Source organism: Telmatherina bonti (assembly GCF_933228915.1).
Source record: "Telmatherina bonti genome assembly, chromosome: 17".
Classification (NCBI taxonomy): Eukaryota; Metazoa; Chordata; class Actinopteri; order Atheriniformes; family Telmatherinidae; genus Telmatherina; species Telmatherina bonti.
The window spans coordinates 35,248,874-35,267,918 of NC_136615.1; the positions used below are offsets into that span (position 1 = coordinate 35,248,874).

At 44.9% G+C, this 19,045-nt stretch overlaps 2 protein-coding genes across 2 annotated transcripts in view; both read left to right on the forward strand.

Annotated features, from left to right (window-relative positions):
- Positions 1-931, forward strand: part of scai (suppressor of cancer cell invasion) — a gene marked incomplete at its 5' end in the record, with an annotated part of 37,073 nt that extends 36,142 nt beyond the window's left edge. Inside the window, one exon of the mRNA XM_079257195.1 lies at positions 731-931. Coding sequence (XP_079113321.1) covers positions 731-877 — 147 coding nt within the window. The 3' untranslated portion in view covers positions 878-931. The remainder of the gene's footprint in view (positions 1-730) is intronic.
- A 1,970-nt stretch (positions 932-2,901) lies between these two features.
- odf2a (outer dense fiber of sperm tails 2a) overlaps positions 2,902-19,045 on the forward strand; it is a gene marked incomplete at both ends in the record, with an annotated part of 103,546 nt that continues 87,402 nt past the window's right edge. The window contains 15 exons of the mRNA XM_079256408.1: positions 2,902-2,946; positions 7,037-7,153; positions 7,315-7,428; positions 7,508-7,684; positions 7,881-8,050; positions 8,130-8,256; positions 8,342-8,464; positions 9,330-9,404; positions 10,853-10,924; positions 11,064-11,180; positions 11,268-11,453; positions 11,531-11,640; positions 16,514-16,649; positions 16,822-16,932; positions 17,028-17,291. Of these exons, the coding sequence (XP_079112534.1) occupies positions 2,902-2,946; positions 7,037-7,153; positions 7,315-7,428; positions 7,508-7,684; positions 7,881-8,050; positions 8,130-8,256; positions 8,342-8,464; positions 9,330-9,404; positions 10,853-10,924; positions 11,064-11,180; positions 11,268-11,453; positions 11,531-11,640; positions 16,514-16,649; positions 16,822-16,932; positions 17,028-17,291 (1,944 nt within the window). The remainder of the gene's footprint in view (positions 2,947-7,036; positions 7,154-7,314; positions 7,429-7,507; positions 7,685-7,880; positions 8,051-8,129; positions 8,257-8,341; positions 8,465-9,329; positions 9,405-10,852; positions 10,925-11,063; positions 11,181-11,267; positions 11,454-11,530; positions 11,641-16,513; positions 16,650-16,821; positions 16,933-17,027; positions 17,292-19,045) is intronic.

A 19,045-nucleotide genomic window follows, 5' to 3' on the forward strand; every position in this document is an offset into this window, starting at 1 on the left:
CCGGAGCTCGGAGGAAGAGACGGGAAAAACCTGCCCCACTGCTGGAAGGAAAATTCAGTTTTCTTTGTTCGGCTCGTGTGAGAAGTTCTACATGAAGTTCAGGAACTCTAAGAGACTCTGAACAAACTGCTTTTTCTTCTCTACATGATTAAAATGTAAAGAAATAAAGAAGTAATAAAGTCGTAGAAGAAGGCTGAAAATGTCCGGAGGGTTAGGAGCAAAGAGGAAAGCAGTCAGCAGGAACAGATATGAACCCTAAGCCCCCCCGATCCACCACCTTTCTCCAGACCCAGGGAGAAACACGGCAGATAGGATCCGTTCATAATGATGTGTTAACGTGGAAAACATGAGGAAAGAGGTTTTCCAGGTCAGCGTGGAAAAGCTGGGGGGTTGTAAACTGGGACAGAACCTGGGAGACTGACACTGATCTGGTTCCAACTCTGGAAACAAATGTGGAGCCTGTAACCAGGGCCGGATTAAAAGTGAAGCAGCCCCTGGGCCCAGAGTGTTCCAGGGGGCCACACACACGTAGCGCTGCTGTCACTCCGCTGAGTTTAAAATGGAAAAGCTTCATGTTGTCAGGTTTTCACACACACTGAGGAGAGGCAGCTGCTCTCCTGGAGTCAGGAGAACGCGAGGAGAACCTTTGCTCCTCCAGAACCGATCCGGTGGTTTGTTTTTCTTCCGTCCTCACAGGGACTCTGTAGCTGAGCATCTGTTGTCCTTGCAGGAATCCCGGAGCTTCCCGGAGTCGTATCCCGACCTCCCAAAGCAGGACACGGTGGAGAGCAGCCTCCTACAGAAGCACATACTGGAGCTGGCGGCGCTGCTGGACGTGCAGAGCTTATTCTGGGATGACTCTCTGGAAGCCTACTAAGACGCCCGAGCAGGCAAAATGTCCCGTTCCAGACTGTCCTCCATGATGTTTTACATCGTTGCTTCAGCACAAGTTCACGTCCTCTGTTCAACTCATGGAAGTAAGCGTAGATCAGCTGATGTACAGGAGCAGGACAGAACCCACTTTCCCCGTTTTCATGTGTGACGTAGTGAAGAAAGTTTTCAGCTCTTCATTTAAAACTCTTGTTTCATTCAGAGAAGACGTCTTCATGGTTATTTATTTACTTTATTATTGCTTATTGAGGACAGAAAGCTTTCAGGTGGGTCTGTCGCCCCCCCATGGAGGTAAACCTGGGTGGGGGGGGGGGGGGGGGGGGGGGGGGGCGAGCTACAACCTGGAGACGGCAGCACTTTTCATGCAGGAGAGGCTGGAATTAAAAGGAGGTAGTGGTCTTCTCTTCAATACGTCTTGAGTGGATTTTAGTCTCACAGAAATAAAAGTCTGCTGGGGTCCCCCATCCCCCCCCATCCTGTAAAGATAAACCAGCCTTCATGTCATTAACCAGTAGCCCCCGTCTGGTTGCTTTAGAACCAGTACTTCTTTCTGTTCTGGTCACTGTGCTGTGTCTGCATGCAAAGAGGGAAACGTAGGCGTCCATGTTGTGTTTTTCTCCACCAAGAGGCTCGTCGCCGTGTGTCGAAGTCGTCCAGACGACTTCAGGACGTCGGTGTAACAGTGCATGTGTCGCATGGTTCGTACGTTTTAGTTGTCACGACAATCTAGTCAGAGAGAGCAGGGCACACTCATTCCTCACGTTACAGAGGCGTTACCATAGCGTTACAGAGGCGTTACCATGGCGTTACTGAGGCGTTACAGAGGCGTTACCATAGCGTTACAGAGGCGTTACCATGGCGTTACTGAGGCGTTACCATAGCGTTACAGAGGCGTTACCATGGCGTTACTGAGGCGTTACCATAGCGTTACAGAGGCGTTACCATAGCGTTACAGAGGCGTTACCATGGCGTTACTGAGGCGTTACCATAGCGTTACAGAGGCGTTACCATGGCGTTACAGAGGCGTTACCATGGCGTTACCATAGCGTTACAGAGGCGTTACCATGGCGTTACTGAGGCGTTACCATAGCGTTACAGAGGCGTTACCATAGCGTTACAGAGGCGTTACCATGGCGTTACTGAGGCGTTACCATAGCGTTACTGAGGCGTTACCATAGCGTTACAGAGGCGTTACCATAGCGTTACAGAGGCGTTACCATGGCGTTACTGAGGCGTTACCATAGCGTTACTGAGGCGTTACCATAGCGTTACTGAGGCGTTACCATAGCGTTACAGAGGCGTTACCATGGCGTTACTGAGGTGTTACCATGGCGTTACCATAGCACTACCATGACATTACTGTCGCGTAATTAGGATGTTACTGTGGCGTCACATTGACATAACTGGTGTTACCATAAAGTAACCATGGTGTTACAGTGGCGTTACATGGCGTTAATGTGGCGTTACCATGGTGTTAATGTGGCGTAACCATTATGTTACCGCGGCGTCACCATGACATAACTGGCGTAACCATGGTGCTCCATCAGTTTAATGATCCATAACTAAGCAGAACCGGTGAAACCCAGTGAAGCCACATGAGGTGTTTTACAGGATAGATGTTTGACGTGGAAGAGGAGTGGATCTTTGTGGAACCACATAAAACTATTGGAACATCAGCACACCTCACCGTTGGTTCATTTAGTGACGCCAGTGTTACAGATCAGGCTGCCGTTGCCCGAATTACTGTAACGAAAATACCAGTAAGAGAGGCGGGTTAGTTACCCATCCTGGTTAGTTTCCATCATGTCCTGCCAGGCTGAGCCAAATCCAGCTAACTGGCACCATCCCATTCCTCCACATCGCCACTGAACCTCCTGAACTGAGTCCACTCTGACTAAATGAAATGATGGACTATCTGACTGGAATAAACCCAGTATCCCAGTCCGATGGCACCACTACTCCCCCCCCCCCCCCCCCCCCCCCCCCAGTAGAATCAAGGTTGAGCGCTGAATGGAGGACAGGTGCTTCAGCTCCTCCAGCTCCTCAGAGCCCTCAGTGGGTGGAGGTGTGGAACTGTTGCTGCATCTGAAGGTCTGGCTCCTGACCGTTTCTATGGCAACGGCCGATTGGCCAAAGTGGAAGGGATGAAATGTGATTGCACTTGGTACAAACGTTATTATTATTATAATTATTATTATTATTATTATTATTATTATATTGGTCTTCTCCTTGGTTATGGTTGGGTTGTCATGGCAACGCATCACCAGCCTCTTCCTTCAGCAGAAAGCTGAGCTGTAAATGTTTTATGAATAAGTTGCGGTGCTGAACTGATCCTGGACTCGGAAGGCGACTGGAGGCAGGAAAAGTGAGTTGTTCCGGGTCGGGCCGATCCCTCACAACCAAACCAGCTCCATCAAAGCAGCAGTTTGAACTTAATTCAGATTTTCAGTGTTTTCTGTGTTTCTTTCTGGCAGTGTTGAAGTGTAAACATGGTGTTTGGTGACGTTTTGCTGTTGTATGTCGTAGAGGATGAAATGAGAGAGCAGGAGGAAGGAAAGAGGCCAGTTTGTTGGTTTCATGGCGACGCTGCTGCCACTGGAAGAGAAGCCTCCTCTCTCTAACACCGCCCCCCGCCTTTCCTCCAGCCATGATTTGGAACCGTTAGAAATGGTGGTGTTGCACTTTATTTAGTGTTTTCCGACAGTTTACTTGTAGAGGTTTTTAACTGAGAAGGTTCATTCCCACACAGAGAAGACAAAGAACAGATGAAGGGAATGAACTTCTTTATTCTTTTATTACATATCACTGAATGGATCATTCTGTCTGGTGTGGTGATGTTTTCTGTGCTTTATGTTAAAAAAAAAAGAAAAAAGACTGTGAACACAACCATTCATTTCCTATGAAGCAGCAGTGGGACCAAGAGTGTGAGCAGGACGCCTCAGTGCGATAATAACCTCACTTCTTTTTCCACGTTTTAACACTTAAAACATCACAATCACTGTGTGAGTGTGACGTCTGCAGACTTACAGAGTCACTATATTTTCTATGATTCCGAGTTGTGATGAATCCTGTTTGCACATAATCAGCTTTTACAAACATAAACAGGTTGGAATCAGGAGGATGCTAACTTTTAGCACGTTGTTGGAACAAGGAATGAATGACGATATGGTAGGATTACCATGAAACCATAGCAACAAGACTGTCCGCTCGTGTGAACAGGAGTTTTAAAGGTTTCATCTCTTCTCTGAAGAAATTTGCATGTAAATTTTTACACTTCTAGGAGACGAGGAAGCGAGTTAACAGGTAAGCTGGATCAACAGCTGCTTCGCCTGCAGGCTGTCCAGCTTCATTTATGTGTTCTTGACTCAGACGTGGCGGTTCAGGATCGCTTGTGGAGACGTCAGGAAGCCTCTCGGTGTCAGCTTTCCTTCCTGACTGAGCAGGTTTAAGGTCGTCCCAAATGACTTCGATTAGGATTCATTAAGGATTAAATGAGTTGCTGAACAAGCAGTCGTTCCACCCAGCAGGAAATGTTTTCCGTTAAAAAACAGCTCATCGTGTTACAGAGTCATTCTTCTCCTCCTTAAAGCTGCCATTTTGCACTTCTCCACATTCATAATGTGAATCGTATTTAAGAAACAAAGAAGCCAACATTAATTTATAAAAAACTAAATGTATGTGTATGATCTGGTGGTATTAAGTCAGTGTTCGCCCTACATAGCCGAAGATCCACCAGAAGATCCACCAGAGCACAAAGAGCAAGTGGAAAGTCTCCACATGAGGAACGGGAACATATCAGAAACAACTGCCAGGTGAACAGTTCTACACGTTTCCCCAACAAATGCCCCAGTCGGCCCTTTCTAACCATTTTCTACTTTTAAACGTGAAGAAAGGGAGAAAGCCTCCTTTCTAGAAACATGACTATTATTCCGTTACAAACCAATAATGTGTGGAACAATTACTGTAAAACGTAAAAAGAGAAAAAAGCAGCATGTTTAGAATAGAAAGTGCCAAAGACTGATGTGTCCTCGCTTTCCAGACCCAACAATGATTAATGTGTCCCATGTTTTTCTGTGTCTCACCAAATGGAACAAATAAAATGTCTGGCTTCATAAAACCACCATGTCGTGTGTGTTTGTCTGCATGGAGGGAAGCTCCTGAGGAAACAACCGGAAAGCTTCCTCTCCAGTCGGAACCAGTCGCCTCCACCTGCACACACACATCCAGCCGCAGCACAGCGGAGAGGGACGACGCTAATTTCTGACAATATGTGCTGATGTAGGTGTATGGATATAGAGGCATATGTGATGTGTGTGTATGTACAGGTACATGTGTGTGTAGGAGTGTGTATATATATATATGTATGTGAATTGATAATATGCTCAAATTTGTGTATACGTGTATCTATATATCTATATGTATTACATATGTATATGGGTACAGATGTATGTATAGGTACAGTTGTGCTCATATGTCTTCATCCCCTTTCATTAAAGAAAAAGCTGAATTTACAACAGTCACTCAAATAACTGGAGACTTAAAAAAGGAACAATAACTAAAAATTTGCAAAAATATAATTTAGTAATAAAAGACACTGTTTTTTCATTTAATTGAGTTGAAGAAAGAAAACAAACAAATGGGTCCTGGACAAATGAGACTTTTCTGTTGAACAGTGGGACAAAATACCTGTCAACAGGTGCAGAAATCTGACTGAGAGGAACAGAAAACACCTGACTGGAGCGGAAACATTAAAGGATTGTTCAACTAAATATTACTTTATGACTCATGTAATATGTAATAAATTATCTTATTTGTTTGCTTTTTTTTAAAAAATATTTCTATTCAACCAGAATTACAAAATAATTAAATGAGTTTCATAAAATATTTATTTATTATTCCTTGAGTCAATTTCAGCTTATTTTACAGGCAGCTGTTTTTTTCCTTCTTTAATGAAAGGGGATGAATAAATATGAGCACAGCTGTGTATGTTTATGTGTCTGCATGTATGTATGGGCATATATGAGCATGTATATTTATTTGTATGCAGATGTATGTAATATAAGATATACATATATACATATATATATATATATATATATATATATATATATATATATATATATATATATATATATATATATATATATATATATATATATATATATATATATATATATGTATGTATGTATGTATATGTGTGTGTGTGTGTGTGAGATATCGTATAAGATGTCTATGGGTCCATTCTGCACGGAGAGGCTTCCCATTAAGGGACTTCCCTGGACACCTCCAGTCCGGCTGAACACAAACTCCACCATAAGCAACTGAATCTTCTTCTCCTAACGGGATTATTATATTTATTATATTATTTCAAACTGAATTTTCTCCAGTTTGTTTAATGATTGAGTTTTAGTTTAAGCGCTCCGGGCGTCTCAGAAAGTGTTGCTAAGGAACGTGTCTCAGGTCCAATCACCATTAGAGCATCATGTCACGTGCTTTAAACTGGCCAATCACAGCGGAGTTAGCTACAGTTGGAGGAAGTTGTGTTCCAACCGACTAGTCTCTGTTAATCCATCTGTTGGACTCGGAAAAAAACAAGAAGTCTTTATCGCCTTCATTTTATTTTGATGTGCACCTCTCAGTTTATTCCATGGTAAGATCAGGTCTTTTTTCTTCCACTCTTTCTTCCGCTGCTGTTTTGGTTTGGCGCTACCTAAAGTCTGGAAGTCTAATGAATAAATATTAAATCCTCCTGATCATTTTAAATGTCCTCAAGTTTGTTTTAGCTTCATTTCAACAAATTCATTTTCTCTTAGTTAGTACATATATATATATATATATATATATATATATATATATATATATATATATATATATATATATATATATATATATATATATATATATATATATATACATACATTATATATATATATAATGTATGTATATATATATATATATATATATATATATAATGTATGTATGTATGTGTGTGTATGTAAATATATATCATGTATGCAAAGTTGTTAACTTTATTTATATATGTGTGTATATACATATACATATATATATATATATATATATATATACATATATATATATATATATATATATATATATACACAAGATTTTTTTTCCTGTATGACAGAAGAAGGCAGTGAGAACCCGATCAAGTTCACCTCCCATTCACGTACACATCAGTGAAGCCACACCGGTCCACGTCCATGTCGGGGGCCAAAGGATGAGTCCCTTCAGGACCCCTCAGGTCAGATACTTTACTGTCAGGAAGGTTTTTAGTCTCCAGATCTAATCTGTACATATGTACCTATGTCTTGGTCAGTTTCCTTATTTTTTAATGAACATTTTCTTTCACATGCTGCAGGTTTCATGTTACTCAGATGTGTCTTTATATTAACTGTTTTAAAGGGGAAATCAAAGACCACCAGGGTAAGCCTTTGTCCCACAGCAAAGGTGAAAACACGGGTACCTTGGATCCCACCAGGAAAGGCCTCCATGAGGGAAGCTTCGTACATTTGGGAGGTGAGATGCTGCACTCAGACCTGATCCACATCAGACAGCCAGGATGCTGAAACATCAGTTCTGTTACTGTTCCACCAAGGGACCGACTCACTGCCTTGAGATCACTCCACCGCTCACTGAACCACATCCTGAACAACCTGAGCTGCGATTGGCTGATCTCACATCAGAGGAAGAGGAATTCCTACAAGGAAGAATCGACAAGTATGAGAGGAAGATTGACAACCTGCTGACTGAAGTAAAGAACCTAAAGGATGAGGTACTGAACCGAGCTGCTCTCCGTTAGACATGCCTCAGAAACAGCTGGTTTTCAGCTTCTCTGTGTCCCTGCTCAAGATGTTCAACATCAGTGTTGGAAAAAAAAAACATTTTCTGTCAGTGACACCACTGGGATGGATGAATCTGTGCAAAATGAACCCAGAAGTCTGTTGTTCACCCATGTGACCTGTGCTCAGGTGGAGCAGCAAAAAGAGCATCTGTTAGAGGGCCAGTCCGAGCAGCAGGGGACGTCTGAGCAGAGGGAGCAACTGGCTTTGGTCACGAGGGAGCTGGAGGAGACGGAGAAGGACCATTCCCAGTTCCTCCGATCCATGGAGAAGATGCTGGAGGAGACGGATGCAGACAAGTCCATATCATGTTCAGCATATCTAACATAGGAAGTCAGCGTGAGGAAAGTCTTGCAACCATCTGTCTCATGTTTGCAGACCTCGGCAGGATCAGGATGCTCTGCTCAGGAAGCTGATGGAAGCCGAGGCTGACGGAGCTTCAGCGGCTCAGCACGTCTCACGCCTCAGAGAACGTGTCTCCAAGCTGTGCAGCTCTGCTAGAAGTGTGAGTATCACCTGAAAACTGTGTTATCTGTCGTAATCCTCCAGAAGACATGCAACTCTTGCTGCTTTTTCTCCTCACGGCGAAGAAGCTGCCCGACTCTGCATCCACCTTAGCCGATCAGAAGGAGCTTCTGCTGCAGAAACTGGAGACGTTTGAGGCCACAAACCGAACACTGCGGAAACTTCTGAGAGAGCAGCAAAGATCACAGGTACTGTTTCATGGTTGGTGGAGGTGCCAGCCTCTCCTTCACACTTCAAACATCCTTCAGGCTCCAGGAACAGGTCCACCAATCAGACGAGCGCTTGTTTCAAAAAGGAGGAAAACTCGCTGTTTGCTTCACAGCTTCAAATCAAAAATAATCCCCAACCAGGGACATGGACCATGGCTTTGGCACGCTGCTACTAGGTTATTACTGTTTTCTGTTTCTTTTTTCAGTTTTCTTTGGTCAGATGGTCTTTTTTTTCTGTCTTCAGCGGTCTGCAGGGACTTAAACACAACTTTTCCTTTATCAGAGTTAACCTGCTGGATTGGAGCTCGACAAAGGACACAGAAAGTGTTCATAAAACTAACCTTCAAATGAAGAAAATAGATCAAAATAAAAGACAGTAAAGAAATGATCATCCATCCTGCAGCAGAGCTTCCAGTCCTGTAACGAGGTCTGCAGCCCAGGTGTCCAACACGCCGTCCTTGAAGGCTCCCATCGTGCAGGTTTCTGGAGTTTCCCTGCCAACACACCAGACTGAAGTAAATGTGAGGAGGTTTACAGCTGGAAAACAACAAAAACCCGCATGAAAGCTCCCTTCCAGGACTGGTCCTAACGTCTATGGTCCGACACTAAAACAGTTCAGAAAGAAGTGCAGACGACAGCGAAGGACAAACTACAGCAGAAAGAGAACTTTAGCGTTAGCAGCGTGCTCGCTTGACATGGAGAAAGAACAGAAAAGCAGGGCATGATGTGGACAGTGTCCCGTCCCACACTGACCTGCAGAAGGTTTCTGCTTATTTACATCTTAGTTAAAATGGTCCAGAGAAATGCAGATGGAAAGGTAACTAAGTGTCATGTGTGTGTGCAGAAGGACTGCATGCAGCTGTCGGAGCAGAAGACCACTTTACTGAGGCGGCTTGCAGACACAGAGGCAGAAAACGCTGTGAGTTGGACACAAGCTGACCAGATGCTGTTTGCAAACTCATTTACTCACATCACTGATTCCATGTTGTCTTTTACCTGATAAAATATATGAAGTAGCTTCATTAATTCAAGAAAAAAGGCCCCAAAGAAGAAAATATTCCTTTGATACCACATGCATCGTGTTTGACAGTTTCTGAGACATTTTCATGACTTTATGCTAAAAACCTTGTTGAACACAATCTGACATTTGTCTTCTGGCCCCGATGGATGCAGGAATAACACTACAGTCATTTTAACATACCGTACAGCAATAAATATAAATATACAGTTCTTGGTGATTATATTTATTCATTACACAAAGTGTTTTAATCTAAATTCCCAAATGGAGAAACCTGGAGCCATCTTCATGTTGGTTCAGGTTTCTGAGACAGATTCAAACCTTTGTGCTCCTCTTCATCTGACTGAACCTGCCAGGATCTTTGCAAGGATCTTCTTCATGAAGGAAGATGCTCCACCTTTCTAAAGACTCCTGGTGGGTCGTCGTTAACCCTTTCCTGTAGTGGAGACCCGTTTATAAGCCTTTTTCCTGCATATTCACGAATGAGGAGGTATTTTTTGTAAATAAACCACTTCAGTGGATCTCATCCAATATGTTTCCACTCCCTGGAGAATAAATAATTATATCATTGAACATAATGTTACACAGGTTTGCCTTGGTGATAAATAGGAAGAGAAAATGATACAGATATATTTTATAGAAAACTTACAAAATATAGTCATGATTATGTATTATTTTATAAATATTTTATAGAATACATTAAAATAAATCATAAATCATGATAAATTCTAAATATCACAAATAAACAAAAAGGTATGATTGTGTCAGGAGTGGCTGTGGAGGTTGGACCCAAATGCAGGAGAAGGGAGTCAGAGATGCAGAACTTAGAGGTTCTAATCACAGAATAACCTGAAGGCAGAACTAACAAGGGAAACGTGGTCTAACACACACAACGATCCAGCAGCAGAAACCCAGCCGTGTGGAAATACACACACACAGAACGAGACACCTAACTAATGAGACCAGGTGAGCTGATGAACGGGAAACCAGACAGGAAACTAAACGTCAGGGAAGTAAACCAGGAAAACTACAAACTAAAACAGGAAACCAGGAAGTAAAGAGAACAGGAAACATCACATCCTGACACGTTTCATACATCTGTAGACGTAAAACACTCTGTTTAAAAATTCTGCATTGGTTTATATTCATTCATGCATGAAAGGGTTAAAAGACTGGGTAGGGTGGAAATGTGACATCCAGCTGTTCGGGACCACCCTCTGACACTGGGTCCGACCCCTTTTAAAGGTTTTCTGACAGATGGTGGAGGTGTTGCTCCATGTCGACGTGATTCCTCTGATTCTCTGACATCATTTCTCTGGTGTCTTATTTATTCTTGTTTTCTTTGACAGCGTCTCGTGTTGAAACTTGAGGAGAAAGACAAAGAAGTCGATCAGCTCTGCAGACTTCTGGACTCTGAGAAGGTACGAGAAGCTCCTTTCCAGGTTTGGATCGGTCCAAATGAAGCTCTTCTCTCTTAGCAGCTCCTCTCTGAAGGAACTTTTACATCTCTTACACACACATAACATTTACACAATAATGACTGTTTGATCAACGAAACAGGAAGATGCCAAGAGCTCAGCTGATCTGTCCAAGAGTCTGGAATCAACCAGAGCTCATTTACAAGGACAGTTACGGCGGAAAGAAGCAGAGAACAACCGACTCTCCGTGCAGATCAAGGTTGGTTCTGGTTTTATTCCTGCATCTGATGGTCCCAGGTCCTCCTGATGGCTCTGGTCTCTAACCTGGAGCCTGGGTTTCCACCAGAACCTGGAGCGAGCTGCCAGTCAGCAGAAGGTGGAAATGGAGCACCTGACGGAGCAGATGATGAGGCTGAAGCAGGAAGCCGGTGCCAACCAGGAGGCTCTAAAACGAGCCACGCGAGCCCAGAAGCAGCGAGCTGAGCGCAGCGAGGACACCGCTGGTCAGCTGAGCCTCCAGCTGCTCGACATGGTAGCAGGAACTCCTCTTCACACTCACTCTTTACATCCACACTGCAGAAAGACTCAACTTCAGATGTTCTCCACCAGGAGAAGCAGCTGGCAGATGCCCTGTCGGCGGCCGAGGCCTGGCAAGGTCGCCATGCAGAGGAAGAGAAGGAGAGGAGCAGGCTGGAGGTTGAGCGCTCGCTGCTGAACAGGTAAACCCAGCTGCTGACGTCTGATCAGACTTTCCATCCTCATGAGAACAACAGCAGAGGAGGCATCACATCCAGTCTGGCCATTTTCCACAGTTACTGTTAACACCAGTGCTCTGCCGCCAGGCCGACTTCCAGTTTTAATGTTTCCTTTAGAGCATGTAGAGAAAAGAACCGCATGCTTCTGGACCCCCGCATCCCCTGCAGTCTGAGAGGAACAGTCTGCAGATCTGACATCTCTAACATCCAGTGGAGCTTAAAGCTTCACAGTGAGGGGAAGAGTTTCATTTTTTGTTCTGGATGGTTTTCTATGTTTATTCTGCAGCATCGATGCAGAAGAAGAAAAAGACAAGAGAAGAAGAACAAAACAGAAATGTGACGTTGGAAAGGTGTCCGACTCAGTAACACTGATAATACTAGTGAATACATATCAGTAAAAAAAATTCAATAATAACAATGGAAAAAGCAAATAATGGCAATATGAATAATAGTCAAAGTGATATATTAGTGTTTATAATAATATAAAACTTTATAGATCCGTATGGCTATAATATATATATCTATACTAATGACATTATTATTAGCTGTTTCTAACAGCTGGGATGGTCAATAATAATGATAGTAATAATAGTAGAAATGGCTACATTGTTATAAATGTGTGCAAACAGGCAGCGATCCAAACACCTGCATGTTAGGTTAGCATGTCTCTGGTGTGGAAGACAATGCATGTTAGCTTAGCATGTCTGGTATGGAAGACGCTGCATGTTAGCTTAGCATGTCTGGTATGGAAGACGCTCCATGTTAGCTTAGCAGGTCTCTGGTGTGGAAGACGCTGTTTGTTAGGTTAGCAGGTCTCTGGTGTGGAAGACGCTGTATGTTAGGTTAGCATGTCTCTGGTGTGGAAGACGCTGTATGTTAGGTTAGCATGTCTCTGGTGTGGAAGACGCTGTATGTTAGGTTAGCATGGCTCTGGTGTGGAAGACGCTGTATGTTAGGTTAGCAGGTCTCTGGTGTGGAAGACGCTGTATGTTAGGTTAGCATGTCTCTGGTGTGGAAGACGCTGTATGTTAGGTTAGCATGTCTCTGGTGTGGAAGACGCTGTATGTTAGGTTAGCATGTCTCTGGTGTGGAAGACGCTGTATGTTAGGTTAGCATGTCTCTGGTGTGGAAGACGCTGTATGTTAGGTTAGCATGTCTCTGGTGTGGAAGACGCTGTATGTTAGGTTAGCATGGCTCTGGTGTGGAAGACGCTGTATGTTAGGTTAGCATGTCTCTGGTGTGGAAGACGCTGTATGTTAGGTTAGCATGTCTCTGGTGTGGAAGACGCTGTATGTTAGGTTAGCATGTCTCTGGTGTGGAAGACGCTGTATGTTAGGTTAGCATGTCTCTGGTGTGGAAGACGCTGTATGTTAGGTTAGCATGTCTGTGGTGTGGAAGACGCTGTATGTTAGGTTAGCATGTCTCTGGTGTGGAAGACGCTGTATGTTAGGTTAGCAGGTCTCTGGTGTGGAAGACGCTGTATGTTAGGTTAGCATGTCTCTGGTGTGGAAGACGCTGTATGTTAGGTTAGCATGTCTCTGGTGTGGAAGACGCTGTATGTTAGGTTAGCAGGTCTCTGGTATGGAAGACGCTGTATGTTAGGTTAGCAGGTCTCTGGTGTGGAAGACGCTGTATGTTAGGTTAGCATGTCTCTGGTGTGGAAGACGCTGTATGTTAGGTTAGCATGTCTCTGGTGTGGAAGACGCTGGATGTTAGGTTAGCATGTCTGTGGTGTGGAAGACGCTGTATGTTAGGTTAGCATGTCTCTGGTGTGGAAGACGCTGTATGTTAGGTTAGCATGTCTCTGGTGTGGAAGACGCTGTATGTTAGGTTAGCATGTCTCTGGTGTGGAAGACGCTGTATGTTAGGTTAGCATGTCTGTGGTGTGGAAGACGCTGTATGTTAGGTCAGCATGTCTGGTATGGAAGACGCTGTATGTTAGGTTAGCAGGTCTCTGGTGTGGAAGACGCTGTATGTTAGGTTAGCATGTCTGGTATGGAAGACGCTGTATGTTAGGTTAGCATGTCTGGTGTGGAAGATGCTGCATGTTAGGTTAGCAGGTCTCTGGTGTGGAAGACGCTGTATGTTAGGTTAGCATGTCTGGTATGGAAGACGCTGTATGTTAGGTTAGCATGTCTGGTGTGGAAGACGCTGTATGTTAGGTTAGCAGGTCTCTGGTGTGGAAGACGCTGTATGTTAGGTTAGCATGTCTGGTATGGAAGACGCTGTATGTTAGGTTAGCAGGTCTCTGGTGTGGAAGACGCTGTATGTTAGCTTAGCATGTCTGGTATGGAAGACGCTGTATGTTAGGTTAGCATGTCTGTGGTGTGGAAGACGCTGTATGTTAGGTTAGCATGTCTCTGGTGTGGAAGACGCTGTATGTTAGGTTAGCATGTCTCTGGTGTGGAAGACGCTGTATGTTAGGTTAGCATGGCTGTGGTGTGGAAGACGCTGTATGTTAGGTTAGCATGGCTCTGGTGTGGAAGACGCTGTATGTTAGGTTAGCATGTCTCTGGTGTGGAAGACGCTGTATGTTAGGTTAGCATGTCTGGTGTGGAAGATGCTGCATGTTAGGTTTGCATGTCTGGTGTGGAAGATGCTGCATGTTAGGTTAGCATGTCTGGTGTGGAAAATGCTCCATGTTAGGTTAGCATGTCTGGTATGGAAGACGCTCCGTGTTAGGTTAGCATGTCTGGTATGGAAGACGCTGCATGTTAGGTTAGCATGCAGAGTGGAAAACACTGTATGCTGCAGTGGGAACACCTGCATGAGAAAGGGTTTACCAAAAAAAAAGAAGTTACCTAACTGCAAATAGATATCAGCTCTTCCTCATCCTCCATCCCTTTACTTTCTTTTGATAAATAAATAAATAAATATGTATTGACCTCCACCATGGAGGTTTTGTTTTTACCGCCGTTTATCTTTTTGTGTTCAAGATGACTTAAAAAGTTCTGGATGGATTTCCATGAAATTTTCAGGACTTGTTGGAAATGTGAAAAGGAAGAACTGATTTAATTTTGGTGGAGATCTGGAAAACCGTTTGGATCCAGGAACTTTTTTAAGGCCTTGGCGGAGGTTTGTGCTCTCCAAGTGTTTTTCTGGTTATTTATTTAACTGTTCTGGATTTAACAAAGAGCCGATGAAGATAACACTGGAGAAATATGATCTCTGCTGATAATGCTCCTCACAACCCTCGCTGCAGTGTTTCAGGTCAGATGGAGACTTTTCAGAGCATTTCAGGCCTGTCACGGTAACATATTTAGCCATGCGATTAATTGTCTCAGAAATTATCGCAATAAACTATAATATCGCGCTGAGCGATTATTGTTATTTTGAGCCATTTTCAACTAAAATAACAATAAATCCATAATAAAGCAAGTATAACCTTTGATAGATCATCATCCTTTACTTTCTCCAGAACATTTATCTGGATGTGTAGACTAAACTCATCCAGTCTGCTGAAACAGATCAGGGTTTCTCCTGCGGGTTTTGGCAACGTGGTTATCTGGAACATCTGGTCTCTAAACACCATGTAACACCGTTACATAGTCTATGGTCAGCTCATATAAGGGGACACGTGTGGACTGGACCAGAAGTAAAATCTCATTTTTCACTGTAAAGTTGTGGAAATGCCGTTTGTAGCATGAAGGTTCATCCCAGTGATTCATACTGGCTGTGAAATGTTTGCTACATCTTTCAAAATGTCGTCTTTTTAACAACATTAAAGGACAGCATGGCTTCACCAACCAGGCCGTCTGAGTCCACACCATGTCCTGTTGGTGTTTATCTGGTGGTTAAACACTGCAGTGATGGTGGACTGTCGGGAAGCTAACCTGGTTGTTCAGGTCTTTTGTTTTCCAGCTGGGAAAACTACAGTTGATGGTTGTGTTTTTAATGCAGATGGAAACTTGTTGTTTGGCCGTGTTCAGTTAATATTGTCTTAAAACAAACATGGCTCAAGAAATAAAAAGATTATTGAGTCCGCCAAACTTATTGCGAGTATTTTTTCTTATCCTGTGATTAACTGACTTACTGTTTATTGCGACAGGCCTGCTTCAGGGACACAACAACAATCAGGAATCCCAGCGTAATCTGGATATAACAAATCTGTGGACCAGCTGTTCTGCATCTGTCTGACGCAGGGTTCTTCTCAGTTTGGGAGCATTATGTAGGTAGAAAAAGGAGGTCCTAAAAACCTGAAAACCTAACCTAAAAACCGAGTTCCAGAGTGTTGTTGAGGTTTTCAAGTCAAAGACAACAAGCTCAGTCGGATTCAGAAGGAGACACTTCAGTTGCCAAGATCTGTGTGTCTCCAGGACATTTTGTAGTCTGGTTGGCTACACCAGGAGTCATGGAGGAGTAGATCTGAGTGGAAAGAACTGAACATTTCTGTGTTCACATGAGGACGCATGGCCGATGTGGAAAGTATCCAGTATCATACAAAACCAGGAGAACTTGATGAATCACTTCATGTTTCCAGATAGTCCTGTTATGTGACTCTTCCCTGCATCTTTTCTGATCAATCAACATTTTAAATGATGATCGCTGGTCCCTGCTGGTCATTTCTCCTTTGCACCCCCTCGGACTGAGGATGCATTCAGATCTTCACGATACGACATAGCTCTTCCCTCCTTGGCTCAACACTGAGATGGAAATATGAGAAACTGCTTTCATGGCTCAGGGTTCCACATTCCACTGACTGTTTAATTATTTTAGTGAAAATTACTGTTTTATTTTTTATCTTCAGCTGGTAGGTGAAGCCTGGGACCCCAGCAACACCAGATCAGAACATGCAGAACGTTTAGGTGACCTGATGGCTTGTGTTTTGTTCCGGCAGCAGGATAACTGAGCTGACTGAGCAGCTGCAGAGCATGCAGGATAAAGGCAGGACGGAGAGAGAAGCGCTGCTGGACCACCTGCATGGACTGACCTCAGAGAGCACCGCCACCAAGCTGGAGAACCAGTCCCTGAAGGTGGAGCAGATGTCATTAATGTGCATCTTCTGATCAGTTTTTACACCCTTACACACCTGCCGTCTTTCAGCTTCCGGTTTCTTCTAATCTTCTGCCATAGAATGAACTAAATGTCTGGACCTTTATGGTAGTTTCATACGTGACACATGAGCTGATGCTGTATGGATTCCAGGTTACGGCCTCTGCAGTGGAGGAGAAACTGGCCTTGTGTCAGTCTGAGCTTCGGCAGGTCAAAGCTTCCATCAAGCAGTATGAAAGCCTGCTGGAGGGCTATAAGATGCAGGTAGCAACTTTCTCCTTCAGTTCCAACACAAATACAGCATCACGTTGTATCATCGTTAAATCTAATGCTGCTCATGACCTTTTCCCCTAAACCAGCTTGGAAAAACCCGGGCAGAGGCGGATGAATACTGCGCTCGTCTGGCTCGTGCAGAACAAGAAGCCCAGTCGGTTCGAGGACAGCTGGAGCAGGAGATAGGAGAGGCGCGCAGGGAGCTTCTCGGCCGGCTGGCTGAACTGGAGCCCATACCAGAGGCATTACGCTGCACCCAGATCCAGCTGCAGGAGGCTCAGGACAGGGTGGAGAACCAGGAGAGGCACAACAAAGAGCTCAGCACGACCCTGGCAGATCTCCATTTGAAGGTCACAGCCGTCTCTTACGTTACCAAAGTTAGCAGAGACAAGATGTTAGATTAGACCTCATCAGTTTAAAACACTTACCCTGTTGGTAGACCCTGTTGGGGGTACCTGATGGTAGTCCCTGTTGGGGTCCCTGTTGGGGGTACCTGTTGATAGACCCTGTTGGGGGTTCCTGTTGGTGGTCCCTGTTGGTGGTCCCTGTTGGGAGTTCCTGTTGGGGATTCCTGTTGGGGGTACCTGTTGGGGGTACCTTTGGTAGTCCCTGTTGGGGTCCCTGTTGGGGGTACCTGTTGGTAGACCCTGTTGGGGGTTCCTGTTGGGGGTCCCTGTTGTTGGTCCCTGTTGGGAGTTCCTGTTGGGGATTCCTGTTGGGGGTACCTGTTGGGGGGTACCTGTTGGTGGTCCCTGTTGGGGTCCCTGTTGGGGGTACCTATTGGTAGACCCTGTTGGGGGTTCCTGTTGGGGGTACCTGTTGGTAGTCCCTGTTGAGGTCCCTGTTGGGAGTCCCTGTTGGGGGTTCCTGTTGGTAGTCCCTGTTGGGGGTACCTGTTGGTAGTCCCTGTTGAGGTCCCTGTTGGGAGTCCCTATTGGGGGTACCTGTTGGGGGTCCCTGTTGTTAGTCCCTGTTGGGAGTTCCTGTTGGGGATTCCTGTTGGGGGTACCTGTTGGGGGGTACCTGTTGGTAGTCCCTGTTGGGGTACCTGTTGGGGGTACCTGTTGGTAGACCCTGTTGGGGGTTCCTGTTGGGGGTACCTGTTGGTAGTCCCTGTTGAGGTCCCTGTTGGGAGTCCCTGTTGGGGGTTCCTGTTGGGGGTACCTGTTGGTAGTCCCTGTTGGGGGTTCCTGTTGGGGGTACCTGTTGGTAGTCCCTGTTGAGGTCCCTGTTGGGAGTCCCTGTTGAGGGTCCCTGTTGGGAGTCCCTGTTGAGGGTCCCTGTTGGTAGTCCCTGTTGAGGTCCCTGTTGGGAGTCCCTGTTGGGGGTCCCTGTTGGGAGTCCCTGTTGGTGGTCCCTGTTGGGAGTTCCTGTTGGGGATTCCTGTTGGGGGTACCTTTGGTAGTCCCTGTTGGGGTCCCTGTTGGGGGTACCTGTTGGTAGACCCTGTTGGGGGTTCCTGTTGGTAGACCCTGTTGGGGGTTCCTGTTGGGGGTACCTGTTGGTAGACCCTGTTGGGGGTTCCTGTTGGGGGTCCCTGTTGGGGGTTCCTGTTGGTAGTCCACGTTGGGAGTCCATGTTGGGAGTCCATGTTGGCGGTCCCTGTTGGTAGTCCCTGTTGGGAGTCCATGTTGGCGGTCCCTGTTGTGACACTGCATATAATGTATATAAAAATCCTATCAAGCCATGTTTCATGCCCAGTCAACGATAAACAACTTGTCAGATGTTAATCGAACCTCATTTAGAATCTGATGGCAGCTAATCTAAACGACAGGCTGGAGAAGTCATTTGTACAAACTTTATTCATATATCGCCATTTCACGTCGGGACACTTTACAGACACCTCCGTTCCAGCCGTCCTTCCATTTTCATAACCTCTCAGTTCAATGCAAGGTCACAAAGACTGGAGTCTATCCCAGCAATCACTGGGAGAGAGGCAGGTACACCTTGTCACCAGTCCATCACTGGGCCACACAGAGAGACAACCATTCACACACACACACACACACACTCACTTCTAGGGACAGTTAAAAGTAACTAGTTAACCTAATATGCATGTCTTCGGACGGTGGGAGGAAGCTGGAGAACCCGGAGAGAACCTGCA